Genomic DNA, 24,774 nt, shown 5'->3' on the forward strand with positions numbered 1-24,774 from the left:
TCTCAAAAAATTAGCGTATTTCATCTGACCAATAAAAGAAAAGTGTTTTTAATACAAAAAAAGTCAACCTTCAAATAATTATGTTCAGTTATGCACTCAATACTTGGTCGGGAATCCTTTTGCAGAAATGACTGCTTCAATGCGGCGTGGCATGGAGGCAATCAGCCTGTGGCACTGCTGAGGTGTTATGGAGGCCCAGGATGCTTCGATAGCGGCCTTAAGCTCATCCAGAGTGTTGAGTCTTGCGTCTCTCAACTTTCTCTTCACAATATCCCACAGATTCTCTATGGGGTTCAGGTCAGGAGAGTTGGCAGGCCAATTGAGCACAGTAATACCATGGTCAGTAAACCATTTACCAGTGGTTTTGGCACTGTGAGCAGGTGCCAGGTCGTGCTGTAAAATGAAATCTTCATCTCCATAAAGCTTTTCAGCAGATGGAAGCATGAAGTGCTCCAAAATCTCCTGATAGCTAGCTGCATTGACCCTGCCCTTGATAAAACACAGTGGACCAACACCAACAGCTGACATGGCACCCCAGACCATCACTGACTGTGGGTACTTGACACTGGACTTCAGGCATTTTGGCATTTCCCTCTCCCCAGTCTTCCTCCAGACTCTGGCACCTTGATTTCCGAATGACATGCAAAATTTGCTTTCATCCGAAAAAAGTACTTTGGACCACTGATCAACAGTCCAGTGCTGCTTCTCTGTAGCCCAGGTCAGGCGCTTCTGCCACTGTTTCTGGTTCAAAAGTGGCTAGACCTGGGGAATGCGGCACCTGTAGCCCATTTCCTGCACATGCCTGTACACGGTGGCTCTGGATTTCTACTCCAGACTCAGTCCACTGCTTCCGCAGGTCCCCCAAGGTCTGGAATCGGTCCTTCTCCAAAATCTTCCTCAGGGTCCGGTCACCTCTTCTCGTTGTGCAGCGTTTTCTGCCACACATTTTTTCCTTCCCACAGACTTCCCACTGAGGTGCCTTGATACAGCACTCTGGGAACAGCCTATTCGTTCAGAAATTTCTTTCTGTGTCTTACCCTCTTGCTTGAGGGTGTCAATGATGGCCTTCTGGACAGCAGTCAGGTCGGCAGTCTTACCCATGATTGCGGTTTTGAGTAATGAACCAGGCTGGGAGTTTTTAAAATCCTCAGAAATCTTTTGCAGGTGTTTAGAGTTAATTAATTGATTCAGATGATTAGGTTAATAGCTTGTTTAGAGAACCTTTTCATGATATGCTAATTTTTTGAGATAGGAATTTTGGGTTTTCATGAGCTGTATGCCAAAATCATCAATATTAAAACAATAAAAGGCTTGAACTACTTCAGTTGTGTGTAATGAATCTAAAATATATGAAAGTCTAATGTTTATCAGTACATTACAGAAAATAATGAACTTTATCACAATATGCTAATTTTTTGAGAAGGACCTGTGTGTGTATATATATATATTTTTTTTTTATTTATTTATTTTTTTTTTCCTGCCCAGCCCTCGTCTAATCTGATTTGTGTTGCATGTGTCCAGTAGTAAGTGACTGAAATACCTTAAAGGTTTTCATAATAGCATTGCTCTCAAAGTTGGCCGTCTCCTCCATGTATCTGCCCACCAGCAGCATGGCGTTCCCTTTTATCTGGATTCTCTTTGGGTCTGTAAGTGGCTGGTCATCGGGAAAACACTGCTGCACACCTTTTTGCAGGATTATCAGAGCCTGATGCACATCACCCTAAAACAACATAACAAATTCAATGATGGATAAGACAATCAAAGAGATCTGCACTGGTATAAACAACATTAGGCTGAACTGCTATACCTTAGACCAGAGCCATTTGGCCTTCTCGATGAAGAGCTCAGAGAGATGGGAGTTTTCAGCATTGAGGAGACCGTTGAAGGCTGTTTGGTGATGGCCAGCTCGTCTGGCCACACGAGCGCTCTGCAGCCAGCACTCACCAACCTGCTCCTCACGTGAAGAACTGCAAAGAAGCCTTCATCAGCATAACAAACACACTTTCAAATATAATTATGACCATTCAAACAGAATAGTTACAGAATAGCAATAACCGAACCCTAACCTAAGAAAAAAACATGGATTTTGGATTTTTTACGTGGAAGTACAGTACAGTTGAGGTCAAAAGTTTACATACACCTTGCGGAAGCTGCAAAATGTTAATCATTTTACCAAAAAAAAGAGGGCTTATACAAATTGTATGTTATTTTTTATTTAGAACTGACCTGAATAAGATATTTCACATAAAAGATGTTTACAAATAGTACACAAAATAATAGTTGAATTTATAAAAATGAACCCATTCAAAATTTACATACACTTGATTCTTAATACTGTGTTGTTACCTGAATGATCCACAGCTTTTTTGTGTGTTTTAGTGAAAGCTTTTTTTTTGTTTAGAGATAATTGTTCATGAGTCCCTTATTTGTCCTGAATAGAAAACTGCCAACTGTTCTTCAGAAAAATCCTTCAGGTCCCACAAATGCTTTGGTTTTTCAGCATTTCTGTGTATTTAAATCTTTTCCAACAATGACTGTATGATTTTAAGATCCATCTTTTCACACTGAGGACAACTGAGGGACTCATATGCAAGTATTACAGAAGGTTTAAACCCTCACCAATGCTCCAGAAGGAAAAACGATGCATTAAGAGCCAGGGGTGTAAGCTTCTGAACAGAAAGAAGATGTGTTAATTTTTCTTATTTTGCCTAAATATCATATAATTTCATTTATTACTGTCCTTCAGAAGCTACAGAAGATACTAACATGTTTCCCAGAAGACAAAATAAGTTAAATTTACCTTTACTTATTAATGCATTGTGTTTCCTTCTGGAGCATCAGTGAGCGTTTGAACCTCATGTAAATAGTTTGCATATGAGTAAAATCATACTGTCATTGTTGGAAAGGGTTTAAATACACAGAAATGCTGAAAAACCAAAGAATTTGTGGGACCTGAAAGATTTTTCTAAAGAACAGCAGGCAAAACAAGGGACTCATAAACAACTATCACTAAACAAAAAAAAAAAAAACACAGTTGTGGGAAATATCTTATTCAGGTCGGTACTAGATACAAAATAACATGCATTTTGTATGATCCCTCAGATTCTGCAAGGTGTATGTAATCTTTTGACCTCAACTGTATTTCATTCTGAAATTTGAACTGAATGCAGCATGTGCTCATACCCTTTGCTGAGACCAAGAAGAGCTCTCCGCAGGGCCAGGATGGGTTCCTTGGCTCTGAATGAGTTTTGGGTCATAAGGAGGTGGGCATCCCAGTTGAGTTTGGGCTCAGGCTTCTTGGATCCTCCAGCTTCTGTGCTTTCCTTCTGCAGCTCAGTGAAGGCATGCTCCAACTCACACAGCATGTGCAGCCTAAATCCCAGTACGAAAGTGCATTTGAGCACATTGTATGTGTAGATTTTATTTTAGATTTTATTTTTTCCACTAGATTACCTCACAATGTACTCATATCCTCTCTGATAGGTGCCACACTCAAAACTAGCTGCTGATAAAGGGACGACTTGTTCTTTCCTGGCTATTTTAAGCTTTTCATAGAATGCCTCAGAATCTTGCTTCTTGGCTGCCAGCAACAATTGGCCAAGTCTGACACCCCATGTGCTGGACTTGCAATCTATAGAACAGATATGACAAACATTAACACTTCTTCAATCTGAAAAACATTTCTATGTTTCCAGAAACAGGAAAAATCCTTTACCAGAGGCGAGATAGTCTTCAACTAAGTCCCACTTTGACAGCTTCCATGCTGCCTCGACCCGGTACGTATTCAGATCGGATTTCCATCGTGGCCTTTGTAAAGGAAACACCCATCAGTTTAAAAACACTGGGGTTGCATTAAATGGTGTGTGAGGACTGCGTCTACATCATTACACCTACCTGCTTGCCAGAACTCCATTGACCTGAGTTATTACTGTAGAGAGTTGACCAAGACCCAACATAGAGGTCATAACGCCATGATAATGGACAATCTGCATGCAAAGAAAAGAAAGTGAGAAGAAAAAGCATTAGTTACCATAATACTAAAAATGAGAGAATACATGAAGGGTTAACTACACAAATTTGACCCTGGACCACAAAACCAGTCATAAGGGTCAATTTTCTGAAAGCTGAATAAAGCTTTCCATTGATGTATGAAACGTAGGATAGGGCAATACTTGGCCGAGATCTGAAATCTGAGGGTCAGATTGAGAAATAAAAAAAAAAATCTAAATATTGAGATTTGAGTTTTGTCTCATATTCATCTTTTAATAATATTTACAGATTTTTTGACTCCACAGCAAACAGAGCAATTTTGTCTTTACTGTTCCAATACTTATGGAGGGCACTGTATATCAGTTTTATTTTTTGATATATTTTTGTTAAATGATATAGAGTTAAAATACATAATTCACACGTCACTGGTGTTACATTGCTTTATTGTTGTTTACTTACTATGGCACGTGGTTTGTTTGGATATTTGCAAACAGTGACCTGAATTTGGCCGATATCCATAAGAATAAGAGTGTGGGTGATTCTCACCTGGTCTGGCTCGAGTTGGATGGCTCTGTCATAGCAGGCAGTGGATTCACGCAGTAGTCCGATGCTCTCATGCTCCAGTATCTGCTCTCTCAATGACGGCTCGTCTTTCCTCAGAGCATTCACACCCCTCACGCCATCTGGCTCATGCATGGCCGCATACATAGACTAGAAGAGGGCCAACAAAGCAGACAGGTTACAAAAGAACATAGGAGCTCATCTGACCAGATTAATGTATGCAACCGTTTTAAATACTTTCTGAATATTTTCAAACCCCAAGCATATTTGATAGGTCAGATTATATTTTATCTAAATTCGTTTGTAATTTTTACTCAAATCACTATTTCATGGTCATTTATTTATTTAGTCAGCAGTCATAACCAGTAACCATAAGCAAAAAATCTGTAGACTGTTAATACCTGGAGGAATGAAAGATGGTCCTGAATGTTCTGTTTCTTCTCACGGATAAAGGACTCAAAGTGCATGACAGCACGTGTGTAGGCTCTGGAGCGGAAGGATGCCTTGGCCAGCACATCCTGAGGAATGCTGTTTAGGAAGGTTACTACACTTTGATACTCACTGCTCTCTGGGCCTAAGAGGATGAAGAAAGAGTCAGAAATACTTAATTTCCATTGACTTACAAACACGTACGAAAGCCCGTTTCTGCCACTGAATTAAAAAAAAATTCATAATAAATCATTCAATTCTCTGAATTGGCGAGTTATAAATAGATTTGTGAGATATAAATTTGCAATTCTGAGAAATTCAATTCAATTCTGACTTGCTTCTCAGAAGTTTATATCATGCAATCTGACTTTATTACACGCAATTGCAAGTTATTAACTCTGAATTGTGAAAACATCAGTCTTTTTTATCCCCTCAAAATTGGACTTTATAACTCTCAATTGAGAAAAAAAGTCACAACTGTGAGAAAAAAAAAGCCAGAATTGCAAGACATAAACTTGCAATTGCGAGAAGAAATTCAGAAATGTGAGATGCAAACTCATAGTTGCAAGAAAAAGGTCAAAATTGTGAGTTTATATCACGCAATTCTAACTTTATAACTCACAATTGCAACTTTATATCAAGCAATTCTAAAAAAAAAAAAAAAAAAAAAAAAAAAAAATTAAAGAATTGTGAGAAAAAAGGCCAGAAATGCGAGACATAAGCTTGGAATTGTGAGAAAAGTCAGAATTGCGAGATACAAACTCACATTTGCAAGAAAAAAGTCAGAATTGAAAAGTTTACATCACGCATTCCTGAAAAAAAAAATGTAATAATTGTACGTTTGTATCACGCATTTCTGAGAAAAAAAAAGAATTGCGAGTTTGTAATACGCAATTCTGAAAAAAAGTCAGAATTGGGAGAAAAAAAGCCAGAATTGCGATATAAACACATAATTGTGAGGAAAAAAGTCAGAATTAAAAGTTATGGCGCAATTCTGATTTTATTTTTTGCAATTCTGAGCTTATATCATGCAATTCTGAGAGAAAGGGTCAGAATTGTGAGATACAAACTTGCATTTGCAAGAAAAAATTCTGAAATGTGAGATGCAAACTTATACTTGCAAGAAAAAGGTCAAAATTGTGAGTTTATATCACACAATTCTAACTTTATAACTCACAATTGCAACTTTATATCAAGCAATTCTAAAAAAAATAAATAAATAAAGAATTGTGAGAAAAAAGGCCAGAAATGCGAGACATAAGCTTGGAATTGTGAGAAAAGTCAGAATTGCGAGATACAAACTCACATTTGCAAGAAAAAAGTCAGAATTGCAAGTTTTTATCTCACAATTCTGACTTTATTTCTCGCAATTGTGAGTTTATATCATGCAATTCTTATACAAAAAAGTCAGAATTGAAAACGCATTTCTGAGAAAAAAAATGTCATAATTGTACGTTTGTTTCATGCATTTCAGAGAAAAATAGAATTGCAAGTTTATAATACACAATTCTGAAAAAAGTCAATTGCAATTCTGACTTTATTTTTTGCAATTCTGAGCTTATATCATGCAATTCTGAGAGAAAAGGTCAGAATTGTGAGATACAAACTTGCATTTGCAAGAAAAAAGTCAGAATTGTTTATAACAGGAGTTATATCATGCCTTTCTGACTATAACTTGCAATTGCAAATTTATAGCATGCAATTCTGAGTAAAAAAGTTCCCAATTGTGAGATAAAAAGTCGCAATAACATTTTTGTTTTATTCAGTGGCAGGAACTGTCTTCCATACACATAATAGAGAGCTGAAAAATATAACCTATATGTTATTGCTGTTCCATTTTTTAGAATATGTTTCTAGAAAAAAATTCACAGCATAATAAATTCAAAAGTCAAAAGTGCATCAAAAGTGTGTTGCTGAAGAAATTAAAAAAATATATATTTGAAGGGAATTGGTCAAGTAAAATGTAATAAAGAACAAAAGACATACTGCCTATTATCATTCCCAATAATGTCAAGACATTTATAAATAATAACCATCAGCTTTTCAAAGCAAAATGTAATCTTGTTAGTCACCTGTGGCCTGTGCCTGCGGCTGTTCTCTGGCATGTTTGCCTGGCCTCTTATTAGTACTCAGACTCTGCAGCTTGTGGCGGGACCACTGAGTAAGGTGGTCCAGCATGGAGAAGACGGTTTGAGTGCTGAGCTGACTAAGACTGGAGGCATTCTCCTGCAGTCGCAGTAACCGTGGGTCACCCTCCTTTAGGACTGCCATCATCTCTTCAGTCACCTACAGGACATGAACACAAATTTTATTTTGAGCCTTTTCACTGGCTTCAACTTTTTTGAGAAAAAACTACATGGTAAGTTTCCAGTCAAAAATAAATACTGTGTCCTTTCCACAAAGCTTTGAATTTGTACCTCTCGCTGCTCATCCTGAGTGCATCCAATCAGCACGTAGACCAAAATATGGGGCAGCAGATAGATGGTCACTTTGTAATCATGCTTCAGGATGAAACTACAGCAGTTGAACACTTTGCCAGCAAGTTCATGTCTAACCTAAAACACATGAAAAGATGAGGTAGAATTAGTTTATGTATATTTGAAGCTGGAAAACAAGTGGATGTGAACTTACTTTACTGATGAGGTAACCTGCCCATGTAGCAGACCAGTCTGAGAATTTGCTTCCACGGCTGGTGAGATATATAGGCTTTTTCAACTTAGACCAATTCACCACCTTCTGAGAGCTCTTATACCTTTAAATAAAGACAATAAGTCAGTCTTATGAACACTGGATATGAAAAAAAGCTGACAAAATTATCAACCTGGTATTGAGATGCGGCTCCAGGATTTCCTGAACCTGCTCTGGGAATCTTCTCCATAGACGCCGACCTGGTGAGTCAGTCCTGCCCTCCCGACATTCAAATAATGACAGCAGCTCCTGAAACAGATGGTTACAGAGTTTCAAATACTTCTAAACAAGGCACAGCACATGAATGCTCTAAGTCTCAGGAAAGAAGAATTGTTGAATCAAGTTATTTGTTTTTTTTGTGCATGAAAAGTATTCTTGTAGCTTCGTAAAATTACGGTTGAACCACTGATGTCACATGAACATTTTGATGATGTCCTTATTATGTTTCTGTGCTTTAAAGGAACACTCCACTTTTTTTGGAAATAGGCTCATTCTCCAACTCCCCCCGAGTTAATAAGTTGAGTTTTACCGTTTTTAAATCCATTCAGCCGTTCTCCTGTTCTGGCGATATCACTTTTAGCATAGCTTAGCATAGATCATTGAATCCTATTAGACCAATAGCATCGCATTCAAAAATGACCAACGAGTTTAGATATTTGTCCTATTTAAAAATTGACTCTTCTGTAGTTATATCGTGTACTAAGACCGGCGGAAAATGTAAAGGTGTGATTTTCTATGCCGATAAGATTAGGAACTACACTTCCATTCCGGTGTAACAGTCAAGGAAGTTTGCTGCCATAATATGGCTGAAGCAGGCAGAGTAATGTCACACAGCGCCTGAAATTAGTTCCCAGCTAGGTTAGCGTTTGCGCATGTGCTGCGTGATATTATTGCGCATGTTTCGGCCATGTTACGGCATCAAACTTCCTTGACTATTACGCCGGAATGGGAGGGTAGTTCCTAATCTTATCGGCCTAGAAAATCACAGCTTTACATTTTCTGCCGGTCTAAGTACACGATATAACTACAGAAGAGTCAAGTTTTAAATAGGACAAATATCGAAACTCGTTGGTCATTTTTGAACATGATGCTATTGGTCTAATAGGATTCAATGATCTATGCTAAGCTATGTTAAAAGTGATATCGCCAGAACAGGAGAACGGCTGAATGGATTTCAAAACGGTAAAACTCAACTTATTAACTCGGGGGGAGTTGGAGAATGAGCCTATTTCCAAATAAAGTGGAGTGTTCCTTTAAACGTGGTAGGACCTTTGCTGTCTATGGAAGTTCAGAAAGCTCTCGGATTACATCGAAAATCTCAAAGCAAGTCTTAAAGTGAATCACAAAGGACATTATTAAAGCGCATACCTGCATAGCATACGCCGCAGCATCTTGAGCTCTCACATCATCTGCATAGGCTAGAAAGGCTCTGGTCAGCTCTGTCAGTAGTTCATAGGCAAAGTTTGGATCATCGATCCCACTCTAAAAGAATATAGACATTCTCTTTATTCCGTGTCTAACACTTAATACACAAAATGCAAAGCTACACACTTAAAACACCATCTTCAAGATTGTGACTGATACAAAACTGTCCGAGGAATGTTTTACCACAAATGTCGAGCCAGCTCCTTGAGTGTCAGCGGGTGACAAATCAAGTCGACCAGGATCAATGGCTCCCAACTCCCCCAGGCATTCTCCACACAAAAGCCTGGCTTCAGGATTGACATCCTGGCACCCCCGGAGCAACACCGTCACTAACTGAGAGATCACTGGCTCTACCATCTCACTGTCCAAGACATGTTTTAACAGAGCATCCTGTAGAACAAAAACACATATTGATATAGATCAACCTGTCAGGCCCCTTTTAGGTTTTTTTCAAGCCTGGCCTGCAATAATATGCTTATTTTCCCATACTGTATTTATATGGTCCATTCTACAGAATTGGTGCAAACTGCTGTCCCATAACCAAAATACACATTTCAAAAGCATTTAAATATTCAAATCTTAGATGTTTTACTAACATCCTTTTATCATCTATTGAAACACACAAGAATATGTGACCCTGGACCAGAAAACCAGTCTTCAGTAGCACGGGTGTATATGTGTAGCAATAGCCAAAAATACACTGTATGGGTCAAAATTATACATTTTTATTTTATGCAAAAATCATTAGGATATTAAGTAAAAGTCATGTTCCATTAAGATATTTAGCAACTTTCCTACTGTAAATATATCAAAACTTAATTTTTAATTAGTAATATGCATTGCTAAGAACTTTATTTGCACAACTTTAAAGGCGATTTTCTTAAAGGGGTCATACGGTGCCACATGCACTTTTACAAGCTGTTTGAACTGAAATGTGTGTTGGGAGTGTGTGTACACAACCACCCTAGAATGACAAAGATCCACCCAGTAGTTTTCTTTTCATTAAGTAAAATAATTAGCCTCTTCTCATATCCAGCCGTTCTCAGATGCCTGTCGTTGTGGCGTAACACCGACAGAGGCCGCTCCTGCGATAGTTGATAGACAGCAGTGTTTTAGCATAGACCCGGCCCGAGTGAGAAGTAAACTAACAGCACTGAGGGAATGTGATCGCCGATCTACCTAAATGGGTTCATGTTTACGCGAATCATTTCTCACCATACTGCTTTATAAACGAGGGTCAGTATAAAGCTTAGCTTTGTAACGCTAGATGGTTTAAAACGTGTCTGTTAATAATTAAGATGTAATGTTAATGCAATACCTGCAAACGTGTTTACAGCCCGCAACTGCACATGAGTAAAGACTATAACACTCACATTTATGTATTTCAATATAAGGACGGAGTAAGTTATGTTAACCGATCACTTTTTTGCTCTTGTTCAATCAGCTATGCCTCAGTAAACACACCGCGTTCGTCTCTTTACCACAGTAAACACACCGCGTTCGTCTCTGTACCACAGTAAACACATCGCGTTCGTCTCTGTACCTCAGTAAACACATTGTGTTCGTATCTCTCAGTACTCTACCCTACCAGCAGTGTAGTCTCTACGTGATATGCAGGTATACACCGTATACCCACTAGAAAAGGTCAAGGATTTGCGTATACCCACTTTAAAAAGCACGAGGATACGTAACAACATGATATTGTGACATAATTTTCACACTTTCATTCATAAATTAACCACATCTGTCTTGCGAGGCGTATTGTTTTGACTTAAAGCGGCGATGTGTAGACCAATCGGCTGCTTCTATTTGAAAATTAATGATATATAAACTATTAAGGCTTCCGTAGCCTGCTGTGACCTGGATCTGACGTCACCTATCAAACTTGGTGGTGATTCTCGACGCGAGTTTGAAATCAAGTTACGCAAACCAATAAATGAGATATGAATTATGAAACGAAAACAGACTCGAATTACAATCTTTCAGTGTTTTCACAAGCCTGTCCGTCTCAATATACTGTACAACGCGGCATACATTCACATCAAATGCTAACTCTGCGGCAGAGTTCCATTCACGCAAAGATGTAATTTCCACTGGGGACACGAGTTCTCGTTTGTGTCCTCCCACTTTCGAATGGTTTTGTTAAAATAATCTCTTGTATTGTAGAATGCACGCTCAGCACCGCCGAGAGTTTCGAGCGATCGTTAAAACGAAACCAAAAGTAAAACGCGCACGCGCATTCAAAAGCAATTTTAATACCCCATGTTTAGAGAGCGACTCTCCAATGTGCGCAAATTAGGATACATAACATCTAGGCTGTTATTAGTATGTGGCAGGGTTGGGGCCATTCATGAATTGAATTGAGAATGAATGGTAAATTCCAATTCACTTCCTGGAATTGCATGCAGCTGACAGGAATTGAATTGGAATGTCAGGAAATAGGATTGAAATCAAATAAATTCCACTAAATTCCACTTGAGCTGCTAAATAAAATAATTTGACTTGATTTGCTTAATAGTTTATAGTACATTAAACATTGTAAATCACATAAACAACAAACATATAAAAGAAATACAAAGTACTGCATGTTTAGTATGTTAAACGTGATCATTTCACATGCCAAATTTCAGGAAATGATGATAATTCAATGCAATAAAAAAAATGAATGAAATACATGAATGAACACGACTCATTTTTTTGTGAGTTGAGACATATATTATGTGGTAATCATATATTGAATGTATAGTACATCCAGAAACTTATCACCACTGTCATTCAATTATTAATTCATAATGTCCAGTTCTCATTTTTATTTACTTGCATTTGATCAACTCTATTTCACACATTACTTGGTATTTGTAAAGCATTTTAAATAAAGTTCATTCCTGAATTGACCTCAACCCTGGTATGTGGACTATTATAAGTTGTGTAATTGTCTATAGCTCTAGATCATGCTTGAAAAATTCGGCCTCTATTTGCACTTTGAATATTGAAATAGTAGCCTACTTTGATTATGGCTACATTTATTGTCTACGCAACTAAGAAAGAGCTGTGTCCTTTTTTTTTTTTTTTTGTTATTTCTACTGTAGATGGTTTAAAAATGCAGTGGTTGTCCCTTGCTTAAGGCGTAAAATAATAATAAAATAATAATAATAATAAAAAAAAGCTTTCAAATTTGCCAATTTGCTTGTAAAGCATCAGTAATAAGAATCGGCCATGAAGAATCAAGATTTGCACAATACTAAAAAGAAATTAGGTGTTCCTAATTTTTTTTTGGTGCTCCTAACTTTTTGAAGTTAGGAGCACCAGTGCTACCAAGTAAAAAAGTTAATTTTGAGCCCTGAATTTATTGTTAATAATAGTTCCAACTTGCACCCCTAAATGTGCATTGAAAATTGACAGCTCATAAAACTTGCTAAAAGTAAATCAAAATGTTAATAACACATAAACAGTGTTTCAGAATGCATCCTGTATGCATTAATGAGTGTGGTGGTGTGTGGGGTGTTGCTCTGGGATGGGTGAATATGGGGCTGAGAGGGAAAAATCACAGTATACTCACTACAAAAAACTAGACTACACCACTGCCTACCAGTACATATAAAGATAAATCAAAGTGATATTAAGTTTACTAACCATTCAGACACGTCCAGTATAAGCCGTAATTGCCAAACTTCTTTGCGTTTGTCATCTTGTTTCAGTTCCAACTCCGGTTTTTAAATTAAATTTTAAATGGATGGAGTTGTACAGTGTCTTCAAAGCCCCCCCAGTGCCATTTTCCCCCAAACTATATAACTATACCCCCAACTGTTGTCTAGGGCCTAGGCGACACCCTGTGTGCTATATAATGACACGCCCCACAGAACTGAAGGGCGGGGTGAGCAGAGGTTCATATCATTTAAAGGGCCAGGTACCGATATCGCTTGCTGAGAACAGCGGCATTTTTTACCAGGTAAAACGAGTGTTTTTTTACACTACCATAGAGAATTTTTAATCAAAGTTTATTACAAACTTTTCATTTGGACCCTAAAGCATCATATTAATTTGTGGAAATGGGCATCTGATGCCCCCTTTAATATTTCATTTTTTTGCACTCTCAGATTCCAGATATTCAAACAGTTGTATCTCGACCAAATATTGTTCTAGCCTAACAAACCATACATCAAAGCTTATTTATTCAGCTTTTAGATGATGTATAAATTAAAAAAAATTGGTTTTGTGGTCCAGGGTCACAAATTTAAAATATCCGTAAGCTTAATATATGTGACCCTGGACTACAAAACCAGTCATAAGGTTAAATTTGACAAAACTGAGATGTATACATCATATGAAAGCTCAATAAATAAGCTTTCTATTGATGCATGGTTTGTTATGATAGGACAATATTTGGCCGAGATACATCTATTTGAAAATCTGGAATCTGAGGGTGCAAAAAAAAATCAAAATACTGAGAAAATCACCTTAAAAGTTCTCCAAATTAAGTTCTTAACAATGCATATTACTAATCAAAAATTACATTTTGATATATTTATAGTAGGAATTTTACAAAAAATCTTCATGGAACATGATCTTAATTTCCTAATGATTTTTGGCATAAAAGAAAAATCAATAGTTTTGACCCATACAATGTATTTTTGGCTATTGCTACAAATATACCCATGCGACTTAAGACTGGTTTTGTGGTCCAGGGTCACATATATAAAATCATAAATTAGTGGGTACTTCCAATCGGGAGGTGTCTATACCAAACCCTTACCCTAACCGCTAAATTTCAGCATAAGAAAATGATATTGAATTAAATATATTTTTGATTTTTTAAAAAAAGTGAAGTAAAAAAAAAATCTATTTTATATTTTCTTTGTTAATTATGAAACTATGTAAACACTATGTAAAAAAATGTGTCCTGGATTTTCATGTCACTACCAAAACAGTGTATGTTTTAGTCCATTGGCTGAGACGGACTTTAACTACATCCCTACATTTATGTCAGGAAATATTTCTGTCACTCTCTCTCATATCTACATAGTGAGTAGACAGGCCCCATCATTTTGAGGTAAATGTGTTCAAAAGTACGAAAAATCTGTGTGTAACACAGTGAAGAATGTCACTACCGAACACCATTTTTCTATAATTAAACACTTTTTTGGAAATTATTCCTTAACATTTAGTTTTTATATGTGTACAACTGTTCAGAACTGTGCCAGCATCTTTGAGCTAGGTTCAAAAGTATCTAAATTTGTCACTACCGAAACATTTGGTGAAGTTTTGGTTGTGACATCTTTGGTTTTTTGGGTGTTATCCAATAAAATTGTCACTACCGTAACAGTCATGACCGAAACATGTCATCATTGTTTCGGTAGTGACAAAAGGGAACACATAATCCTTTATTTGGGGGAAATAAACAAAATTTTAGTGCAGTTATGCAAATTTTAGCACTTTATGTTTTAGTAGTGTTTTAGTATGTGGGTTAAAAAAAATTGTGATGTGGTCGCTACAAAAACATTACTGTCACTACCGAAAATGTGCTGTTTTGTCAAAAATAAAGTATACTGAATTTAACTAAAATGTTATGAAAGTGTTTGCTTCAGTGTATATTCAAAGTTTAAAATCAGTATAATCAACTTTTTGCCATAAATCACACTTGAAACATTGTTAAAATTGTAAGTGTTATTGATTTACCTCTAAAAACTTGTAATCAAATAGAAAAATATATATTTACAAGAAATATGCAAGCAAAATCATAATAGGTCAACATAACCCTTCTTATTAAACTATGTATTACTGTGTTTCGGTAGTAAGGACAAATATTCCATTTTATTTCTGAAAATGAGAATTAACTGCACAATTACTAGAATTGTGTACTTTGGATATTACTTTTTTCAAGACTTTTCCAACTCTGAACCAATTCTGTAGAATGGCCCGTATACTTTTTTATTCAATATACAAATGTAAGCTGCATGGAGTAAAAAAACTGATGATGTACAGACTCCTATGTGTGTATTTGGACCCAAGCTGGTAATGCTTTCTTATATATTAAAAGTAAGTCTGACCTGGTTCTTGTATATCATCTCCTTCAAGCTGGTGAGCGCATGGATGCGTACATCCACATTCTCATGCTGGATGGCCCGCATGGAGAGCTGCAGCGCTGCCTGCATGTCATTGCTTTTTGAGGTTTGCTGTTGTTTAAAAATTGTGTAAACATAACCATAATTATTCAAATAATTTCATTTTGTTGAAATCACGTCACAATATGTAGCACAACTGACTTTTACATTGTTTTTTGTTCTTTGATGTGATGATTGGTTTGTTTAGGCTGTACCTTACGGTAATCTTGAAGGGCCTTGTGAATATTTTTCAGCTCTGGGTGGTCAGGAAGGAAGTAGATTTCATGAAGAAAGTCCTGCACTTCCTCCCTGAAATAAGAAGATCATGGAAAAAAGATTTTAGCAAGAAAAACAAAATGCAAAAACATTATTGTATTTTTGTACAATATATTAGTGTGATAGTGCACCTTAATATGCAGAGACAACTATAAATTAGCCAATAGCATTCATTTGGGACAGGACTATCTGTTTGTCCAACCAATGGAGGAGGGGGGAGTGTTCAAACCTGATTAAAAATCATTTTTGCAACTCCATTTGGTGACGTTAATGAGTATATGTTGTCAACACATTAATAAATAACATCTATAAAAATATCTAAAAACCATCAAAAACCTTTAGAGAATTAAAACCAAATCAATCCTATATGACATCTACAGTCAAGCCCGAAATTATTCAGACATCTGGCAAATTCTGACTTAAAGTACTTTTTTCAACCAGTTTTTTTTTTTTGACCGGAAATGACACAGGTTTCTCCCAAAAGATAATAAGACCATGTACAAGAGGCATCATTGTGGAAAAAAATATTTCTCAGCTTTTATTTACATTTGAACAAAAAGTGGCATGTCCAAAATTATTCATACCCTTTGCAAACTGTCACAGTCTATGGGGAAATCCAAAGTTCTATACCATTCCAAATAGTCCAAGCTGTTCTAAAGCATCCTAATTACCCTGATTCATCAACTGTTTTAATCAACTCAACAGGTGAAAAACAGAAGCTCTCTGCTGTTGGTTTGTGGACAGTCATGGCTAGGATTGAGGACCTGCGGCTGCGCATTGTGGCTGCTCACAAGTCAGGCAAGGGCTATAAGACCATATCTAAATGTTTTGAAGTTTCAGTGGCTACTGTGCAAAGTATTATTAAAAAATACAAGACGTTCCGCACTGTGAAAAATCTCAGAGCACGTGGTCGGAAGCCAAAAGGGACACCTGTACTGGCCAGGAGGATAGTGAGAGAGGTAAAAAAAAAAAAATTCAATGGGCAAAAATACCAGTGGAGACGTGCAAAAAGCTAGTCAACAATTATAGGAAGCGTTTGATTGCTGTAATAGCCAATAAAGGCTTTTCTATTGATTATTGAGAAGGGTATGAATAATTTTGGACATGCCACTTTTTGTTCAAATGTAAATAAAAGCTGAGAAATATTTTTTTCCACAATGATGCCTCTTGTACATCATCTTATTATCTTTTGGGAGAAGCCTATGTCATTTCCGGTCAAAAAAAAAAAACTTGCTGGTTGAATTTGCCAGGGGTATGAATAATTTCAGGCTTGACTGGATATGACAAGAAAAAGGAGGAATACCACACACCTGTTCTCCACTATGAGGTAGTGCATGATCACTGCTGTCTCTTTAGGTTGGATGGAGATGAGAGGTAAAAGGGCAACGATTACATGACTCAGAAGCGGACCCAGATAAGACGGGTCGAGACAGCGCACAAAACAGTCCCATGTCCTGTAAACCAGCAAAAAAACAAATAAAGCTTATATACTTGCAATTACAATTTCATCCTCTGACCTGATTGCATATTAAAAACAGATGGTTCTTGTTGAGCTTACATGTTTAAATATAAATGCAAATCTGGTGTCCTGTTGAGTTTGCTGCAGTAATTAAAGAACAATCTGGATCTTTTCGGCAGCACTCTCATACAGATGGCACTTCTGATATTTTTCTGATATGTGCGCAGCTTCATCAAAATTCAGACCAATCCAAATGAGAAACGTACCTGCAGCAGAGCTCTGGGAAGTCGTCCTTGTACCTCAGGCCTGTTCTGAGTGTGGTCATCATCTTCACTCGGACTGAGCTGATGTGCTTTGGACCCATTAGCTTCATCAGGGCCATTAAACTGTTCAGAGCCTGAGTGGGGAAAAAAGGTCATAATTATACTGACATAAAGTGGATTGAACAATTTTGCTACTTCTACTACCATGTTTTTTCAAAAAGTCTATCAACCATACACTGACAAAGATTATGTATTTTAAATCCTATGTTTATGGAGATCTTTACTTGATTTGACATGACAGTGATTAAAGTAAAAACAAAAGCCACTTGCAATTTTGACTCACAATAGAATGATATAAACTCACAATTGCAAGAAATAAGGTCAGAATTGTGAGATAAAAACTCGCAATTCTGAATTTTTTTCTCTGAATTGTGAGATATAAACCTGCAATTTTGACGTTTTCTCAGAATTGCATGATATAAACTCACAATTGAGTTATAAAGTCAGAATTCAGATAACTTTCAATTCTTTACTTTTTTTCTTGTAAATGCCAGTTTGTATCTTGCAATTCTAACTTTTTTCCTCGCAATTTTGCCTTTTGAAATATAAACTCGCAATTCTGTGAAAAAAAGTCAGAATTGTGAGTTTGTCTCACAAACTCTGACTTTATTTCTCATAATTGTGAGACATAAACTTGCTATTGTGAGTTATAAAGTCAGAACTATAAGATAAAACTTGAAATTTTGATAAATTTTTCTTAATTGCATGATATAAACTAATTAACTCATTAATTATTATGCAATTATAAACAACTGCAAGAACTATCCCAGAATACTGGGATATAAACTCGCAATTGTGAGAAATAAAGTCAGAATTGTGAGATAAAAACTCGCAATTCAGAATTTTTTTCTCACAAATGCATGGAATCATTAAATTTGTAATGCATTTATATGATCAGAAATAAATGAAAAAAAAAACAGTAATATTGTTAAATGTCATTACAATATGAAGTAATGGTTTCTATTTTAATATACTCTGAAATATAATTTGTTCCTGTGATGCAAAGCTGAAATTTCATCACAGTTACTCCAGTCTTCAGTGTCACATGATCCTTCAGAAATCATTCTATTGTGCTAATTATTAGATTTATCTATGTTAGCAATAGTTGCTGCCAAATATTATATATTTTTAGAACCTGTGATGCCTTTTTCAGGATTTTTTGATGAATAAAAAGTTTAAAAGAACAGCATTTATGAAAAATATTAATTCTTTTCTAACAATATACAGTCATTGCTATCACTTTTTAGCAATTTACCACATCCTTGCTGAATAAAACTATTAAATACTTAAAAAGAAAAAATACAAATTTACTGACCACAAAAACTTTTTGAACGGTAGTGTATGTTGTTAGAAAAGATATCTATTTTAAATAAATGCTGTTCGTTTTAACTTTTTATTCACTTTTTTTCTCAGAATTGTGAGATATAAACCTGCAATTGAGTTATAAAGTCAGAATTCAGATAACTTGCAATTCTTGACTTTTTTCTTGTTAATGCCAGTTTGTACCTCGCAATTCTAACTTTTTTTCTCTTTTTTTCTAAATTTTGCCTTTTTTCTCATAAGTGTGAAATATAAACTCGCAATTCTAAAAAAAAAAAAGTCAGAATTGTGAGTTTATGTCTCACAAACTCTGACTTTATTTCTCATAATTGTGACTGTTAGTTATAAAGTCAGAACTGTGAGATATAAACTTGAAATTTAGACTTTTTTCTTAATTGCATATAAACTCACAATTGCAAGAAATATCCCAGAATACTGGGATATAAACTGGCATTTACAAGAAAAAAAGTCAGAATTGTGAAATAAAAACTTGCGATTCTGAATTTTTTCTCACAAATGCAAGTTTGTATCTTACAATTCTGACTTTTTTCTTTGAATTGTAAGATATAAACCTGCAATTTTGACTTTGTCTCAGAATTGCATGATAATAACTCACAATTGAGTTATAAGTCAGAATTCAGATAACTTGCAATTCTTGACTTTTTTTCTTGTAAATGCCAGTTTGTATCTCGCAATTCTGAGAAAAAAAAGTCAGAATTGTGAGTTTATGTCTCACAGACTTTATTTCTCATAATTGTGAGATATAAACTTAGATATAAACTGCGAGTTATAAAGTCAGAACTGTAAAAAAAAAAATTAGACTTTTTTTCTTAATTGCATATAAACTCACAATTGCAAGAAATATCCCAGAATACTGGGATATAAACTCTCAATTGCAAGAAATAAAGTCAGAATGGTGAGATAAAAACATGCAATTTTGATTTTTTTCTCAGAATTGCATGATATAAACTTACAATTGAGTTATAAAGTCCGAATTCAGATAACTTGCAATTCTGACTTTTTCCCTCGCAATTTTGCCTTATTTCTCATAATTGTGAGATATAAACTTGCAATTGCAAGTTATAAAGTCAAAACTGTGAGATATAAACTTGAAATTTAGACTTTTTTCTTAATTGCATATAAACTTAGCAAGAAATATCCCGGAATACTGGAATATAAACTCTCAATTGCGAGAAATAAAGTCAGAATGGTGAGATAAAAACTCGCAATTCTGAATTTTTTTCCCCCCTCACACATGCAAGTTTTTATCTCACAATTCTGACTTTTTTTTCCTCATAATTGTGGGATATAAACTTGCAATTGCTAATCATAAAGTCAGAACTGTGAGATATAAACTTGAAATTTTGACTTATTGCATGATATAAACTCACAATTGCAAGAAATATCCCAGAATACTAATAAATAAAGTCAGAATTGTGAGATAAAAACTCTCACAAATGCAAGTTTGTATCTCACAATTCTGACTTTTTTTCTCAGAATTGTTAGATATAAACCTGCAATTTTGACTTTTTCTCAGAATTGCACAATATAAACTCAGAATTCAGATAACTCACAATTCCGACTTTTCTTCTCGCAAATTATGACTTTTTCCCGTGCAATTATGACTTTTTTACTCATAATTGTGAAATATAAACTCACAATTCTAAGAAAAAAAGTCAGAATTGTAAGTTTATCTCTCACAACTTTGACACTATTTTTCAGAATTGTGAGATTAAAACTTGCAATTGTGAGTTATAAAGTCAGAACTGTGAGATATAAACTAAAAAGTTAATATAAATATATATATAAATTATATAAATATTAATATAAAATAAAAAGTTTTTACTTTTTTTCTTGCAAATGCAAGTTTGTAACTCACAACCCTGACTTTTTTTCTCAAAACTCTGAAACATAAACTTGCAATTCTAGGAAAAAAAGTCAGAATTGTGAGTTTATATCTTGCAATTCCTGACTTACAAAAGTGCGTTTATATCAAGCAATTCTGAGAAAAAAAAAGTCAGAACTGTGAGATAAATTGCTATTAGCTTTTATTTTGTTCAGTGGCAGAAATGGGCTTCCATACATACCAAATAATGACAAAAAAGCCCAAAGTCCATAAAAATCCATAAAACTTGTGCACAATAGACATCCTCTGTTGTGACTGAAAGCACATTCATAATAATACTCTATAGTCAACTCTAAACTTAAGAATCACAGAAAGCGGTCACAGAGTCAGTCAGCTAAACATGTCTCAAATGTCTAAATGTCACCTACCATTTTCTTTTTCTCCTTCTCTCCAGCACTAGAGCTCAGCAGCTGCATGTTAAAGAAAGCCAGAATGCCCAGGAGCTTGGGCTGCAGATAATCTGCCTGCACAGACATTGACAGACAGTATTATTTCCCAAACAATGCCTATAATAGAAAACTGAAAACAGACTCCGATGCATTCAACTCTAGAACAAATGAACTTGAATCAGTTTATCAAAGATGTGCTAGATACTCAAGGGTCTTAATCTGATGATGATTATTATTAGAGCAGCTGTACCATGCGTCCTGGGGTGGTGATTTCTCTTGGGCCCTGGTAGGGGTCGTCACTGGAGGCGAAAGAAGCTAAAATAGCAAGTCCATTAAAGACCTGCTGGTAGTGTTCTCCTAAACGCAAGAGCAGCTCATTATGAAGACCCTGGAAATCCTGTCTCAGCAGACTGCCCAGTTCAATTTCTGTCTCATTCTGTGAAAAAAACATACATTCACCAAATATAAAATAACTGTTAAATAAAAAAAATATATATAAAATAAAATAAAAATATATACACTGCCGTTCAAAACTCTGAGATCAGTAAGACTTGTATGTTTTTTTCAAGAAGTCTCTTATGCTCATCAAGGCTGCACTTATTTGATCAAAAATACATGAAATAAAACAGTAATATTGCAAAATGTAAGTACAATATAAAATAATGGTTTCTATTTTATTATACTTTAAAATATAATTTGTTTTTGTGATGCAAAGCTGAATTTTCATCAGCCATTGATCCTTTAGAAATAATTCTAAAATGCTGATTTATTATTAGAATTATCTATGTTGGCAACAGTTGCTGCCAAATATTATATATTTTTAGAACCTGTGATGCTTTTTTCAGGATTTTTTGATGAATAAAAAGTAAAAAAGAACAGCATTTATGAAAAATATAAATCCTTTCTAACAATATACAGTCATTGCTATCACTTTTTATCAATTTAACACATCCTTGCTGAATAAAAGTATAAATTTCTTTCAAAAAAAGAAAGAATAAAAATGTACTGACCACAAACTTTTGAACAGTGGTGTATATTGTTAAAAAAAAAAGATTTCTATTTTAAACAAATGCAGTTCGTTTTAAATTTTTATTCATCAAAGAATCCTGAAAAAAAAGTATCACAGGTTCCAAAAAAACATTGATAATAAATCAGCATATTAGAATGATTTCTGAAGGATCATGTGACACTGAATACTGGAGTAATGATGCTGAAAATTCAGCTTTGATCACAGGAATAAATTAGATTTAAATGTATATTAAAAAAAATTCACAATATAATTTTTTTAAATATATTTAATCAAATAAACAGTCTTGATGAGCATAAGACACTTCTTAAAAAAATTTTTTAAATCAGTATATTATATAATTTATAATTCAAACATTTTCTAACATCTATTTGTCTTTTTTCTTACTTTCCTCACTACTCTTCTGATTTTTATACTATGACAATCACACCTTAAGGTAGTGGAAGGCTCTCTCCAGCTCCTCTTTGGTACAGGAACATACAAGATGGGAGAATATATATTTAAAGTTATTGATGAGCATTTCTCTGCGGTTGACGTTCAGTTGCTTGGCAATAGTACGGATCAGGGCAGAAGCAGTAGGACTGGCCTTGGCTGCCAAAAATGGAAGAAGGACCTGTAGTGTCCGCTGTGAACAAAAAGACAGAGAAAGCTCATTACTTCAGTGAAATTAGCAATGAAAGTCACGCTTCAGTTCACACGCAGTTTATAATTGCTATCACGATTACTTTTGCTTCATGAATTCTCAGGCTTAATGCTGAAACTCAGCTTTACTGTACTATATTTGCCCAAATTTTAATGGATAGTTTACCAAAAAAAATTAAAAAGTCCGTCATTATTTACTCACCCTCATGTCATTGCAGACCTGTGTGACCCTGGACTACAAAACCAGTCATGTTATGTTATGAAAGGATGATTTTTTTATGATAGGACATTATTTGGCTGAGATACAACTATTTAAAAAATCTGAAGGTGTGAAAAAAATCTAAATATTGAGAAAATCGCCTTTAAAGTTGTCCAAATGAAGTTGGATATGCATACTACTAATCAAAAATTAAGTTTTGATATATTTATAGTAGGAAATCTACTAAATATCTTGATGGAACATGATCTTTGGCATAAAAAATTTATAATTTTGACCCATACAATGTATTTTTTGCTATTACTACAAATATACCTGTGCTACTTAAGACTGGTTTTGTAGTCCAGTGTCACATTTGGTTACCAACACTTTTTTTTTTAAATATCTTACATATCTTGTAATGACATGATGACAGAATTTTCATTTTTGGATGGACTATCCCTTTAAGACTGTTCTGTTATATCATAGGCCAACTTGCCAAATCTGGTACTGAGATTTTGGACTTACATTGAGAAAACGATTAAGGTCAGGGAAATCAAAGACATGTGCCACATGAGACAGGATGTCCAGTGCCAGCTCTCTCTGATGGGCCGCTTCCTCCTGAAGAGCCTCACTGCTCTGATCTGGCGTGCAGCGCAGAGCCGTCACATGTCGTGAATGCAAAGACTCCACCAAGAACTGGAATAAACAAAACAGTAGACTCATATTATTACATGGACCTGGGTTTGATTGGTCACAAAATTTAGTTTGTTTTAACCTAAACAAACACTGTTCTCCATTTCTAAGTTTTTAAGCTTTTTAGAAGGTTATAAACTGTTTATGGTCATACTTGCACTGAAACCTGAATCACCTCATAAAAGCAGAACATTATAAATAATGCTAACATCATCATTAACTGAAGCTCACACTGACCTGGCAAATTGGGTTCCTGTACTGGTTGAAAAAGGACTGCAGTTTGAGTTCTCTACTGGTGGCCAATGCCTGGATCTCTGTGTAGGCAGCTACTGAGACTGGATTAGACTTAGACAGCAGGCAGTGCAGAAGACGAAGCAGAGCAAAAGATACCAGGTTCCCTTCAGCAGCTCTGAGGAGCACCATAAGCAAGAAAGGTATTATTAAAACATGATTTGAACACTTCTAAAAGTGGAAAGCATTAATAGATACTAAAAATGGAACCAAAAAGTAAAGTGCACTACCTTCCAATTTCTCCAGTGGTTAATATGAGGGTGTTTTTGAGTTCATTGTTTCTTGAGGTCTTTGCATTTGTATAAGCTTCTTTTAGTCTGGACACAAGAAGCTGTGAAAATCAAAAGAATAATAAGTTAATGACACTAAGTGCAAAAAAGGTAATGATGGTTACAGCATGTTAACAAAATTTGAACTTTAAAGTCTGTACCTCCTTTAGAAAGCCATTTCCATTCCAAAACTCCAGAAGATTCTTGATATTTTGGCCAAACTTTATTCTGACCTCCTGGTCAGGGTCTTCAATGAGGTTGACTAATGCACTGACCAGAGATTTTGTGTCAGGGTCACTGTTACCCAGATCGACATGCTTGAACAAGTGCCGTATATTCCTGATAAAAGCTGACGTTTCAAAAGACAAAAGTTAAGACTGATGTAGTGAGCTAAAAAGTATTTGCACAGTACATTATATAAAGTGTAAAGACTGCAAAACAAAGTACATACTACCAGAAAAACAAAAAAGTAAATAATATTTAATACATTTGTTGATTAAAATTCAGCTATTAACATTGTTTTAGACTAAGCGCTTTATCCTCAAGAGAGTTTAAAATAGATAAAGCCTTATTATGTTCAAAGTTAATTTGCATTCTAGCAATTCTAGTTTCATTGTCCCAAAATTGATAATAATAATACCCAATTGTGATTTTTATAAAGCCGATTATATCTCATACATTGAGAAATTATTATTTTTTAATTAAAGAGTGAAAACACTCAGTAGCCTCATGGTGGTGATGTCAAAAACGCGCAACTGAAGCATATATTTATAGCCAATTGTAGCG

The 24,774-nt window shown here is 35.3% G+C and overlaps 1 protein-coding gene across 1 annotated transcript in view; it reads right to left on the minus strand.

Moving 5' to 3' along the window:
- Nucleotides 1-24,774, minus strand: part of atr (ATR checkpoint kinase) — a 46,969-nt gene that overhangs the window by 11,271 nt on the left and 10,924 nt on the right. Inside the window, exons 11-35 of the mRNA XM_073849429.1 lie at nt 24,150-24,337; nt 23,950-24,050; nt 23,666-23,837; nt 23,261-23,431; nt 22,325-22,519; nt 21,118-21,303; nt 20,847-20,942; nt 17,196-17,326; nt 16,781-16,924; nt 15,410-15,503; nt 15,141-15,266; nt 9,277-9,483; nt 9,037-9,150; nt 7,802-7,917; nt 7,612-7,732; nt 7,398-7,535; nt 7,053-7,266; nt 4,953-5,125; nt 4,537-4,701; nt 3,895-3,986; nt 3,716-3,807; nt 3,454-3,631; nt 3,184-3,372; nt 1,808-1,967; nt 1,541-1,720 (exon numbers count right to left, since the gene is read on the minus strand). Of these exons, the coding sequence (XP_073705530.1) occupies nt 1,541-1,720; nt 1,808-1,967; nt 3,184-3,372; nt 3,454-3,631; nt 3,716-3,807; nt 3,895-3,986; nt 4,537-4,701; nt 4,953-5,125; nt 7,053-7,266; nt 7,398-7,535; nt 7,612-7,732; nt 7,802-7,917; nt 9,037-9,150; nt 9,277-9,483; nt 15,141-15,266; nt 15,410-15,503; nt 16,781-16,924; nt 17,196-17,326; nt 20,847-20,942; nt 21,118-21,303; nt 22,325-22,519; nt 23,261-23,431; nt 23,666-23,837; nt 23,950-24,050; nt 24,150-24,337 (3,743 nt within the window). The remainder of the gene's footprint in view (nt 1-1,540; nt 1,721-1,807; nt 1,968-3,183; nt 3,373-3,453; nt 3,632-3,715; nt 3,808-3,894; nt 3,987-4,536; nt 4,702-4,952; nt 5,126-7,052; nt 7,267-7,397; nt 7,536-7,611; nt 7,733-7,801; nt 7,918-9,036; nt 9,151-9,276; nt 9,484-15,140; nt 15,267-15,409; nt 15,504-16,780; nt 16,925-17,195; nt 17,327-20,846; nt 20,943-21,117; nt 21,304-22,324; nt 22,520-23,260; nt 23,432-23,665; nt 23,838-23,949; nt 24,051-24,149; nt 24,338-24,774) is intronic.

Source organism: Garra rufa, chromosome 10 (assembly GCF_049309525.1).
Source record: "Garra rufa chromosome 10, GarRuf1.0, whole genome shotgun sequence".
Classification (NCBI taxonomy): domain Eukaryota; kingdom Metazoa; phylum Chordata; class Actinopteri; order Cypriniformes; family Cyprinidae; genus Garra; species Garra rufa.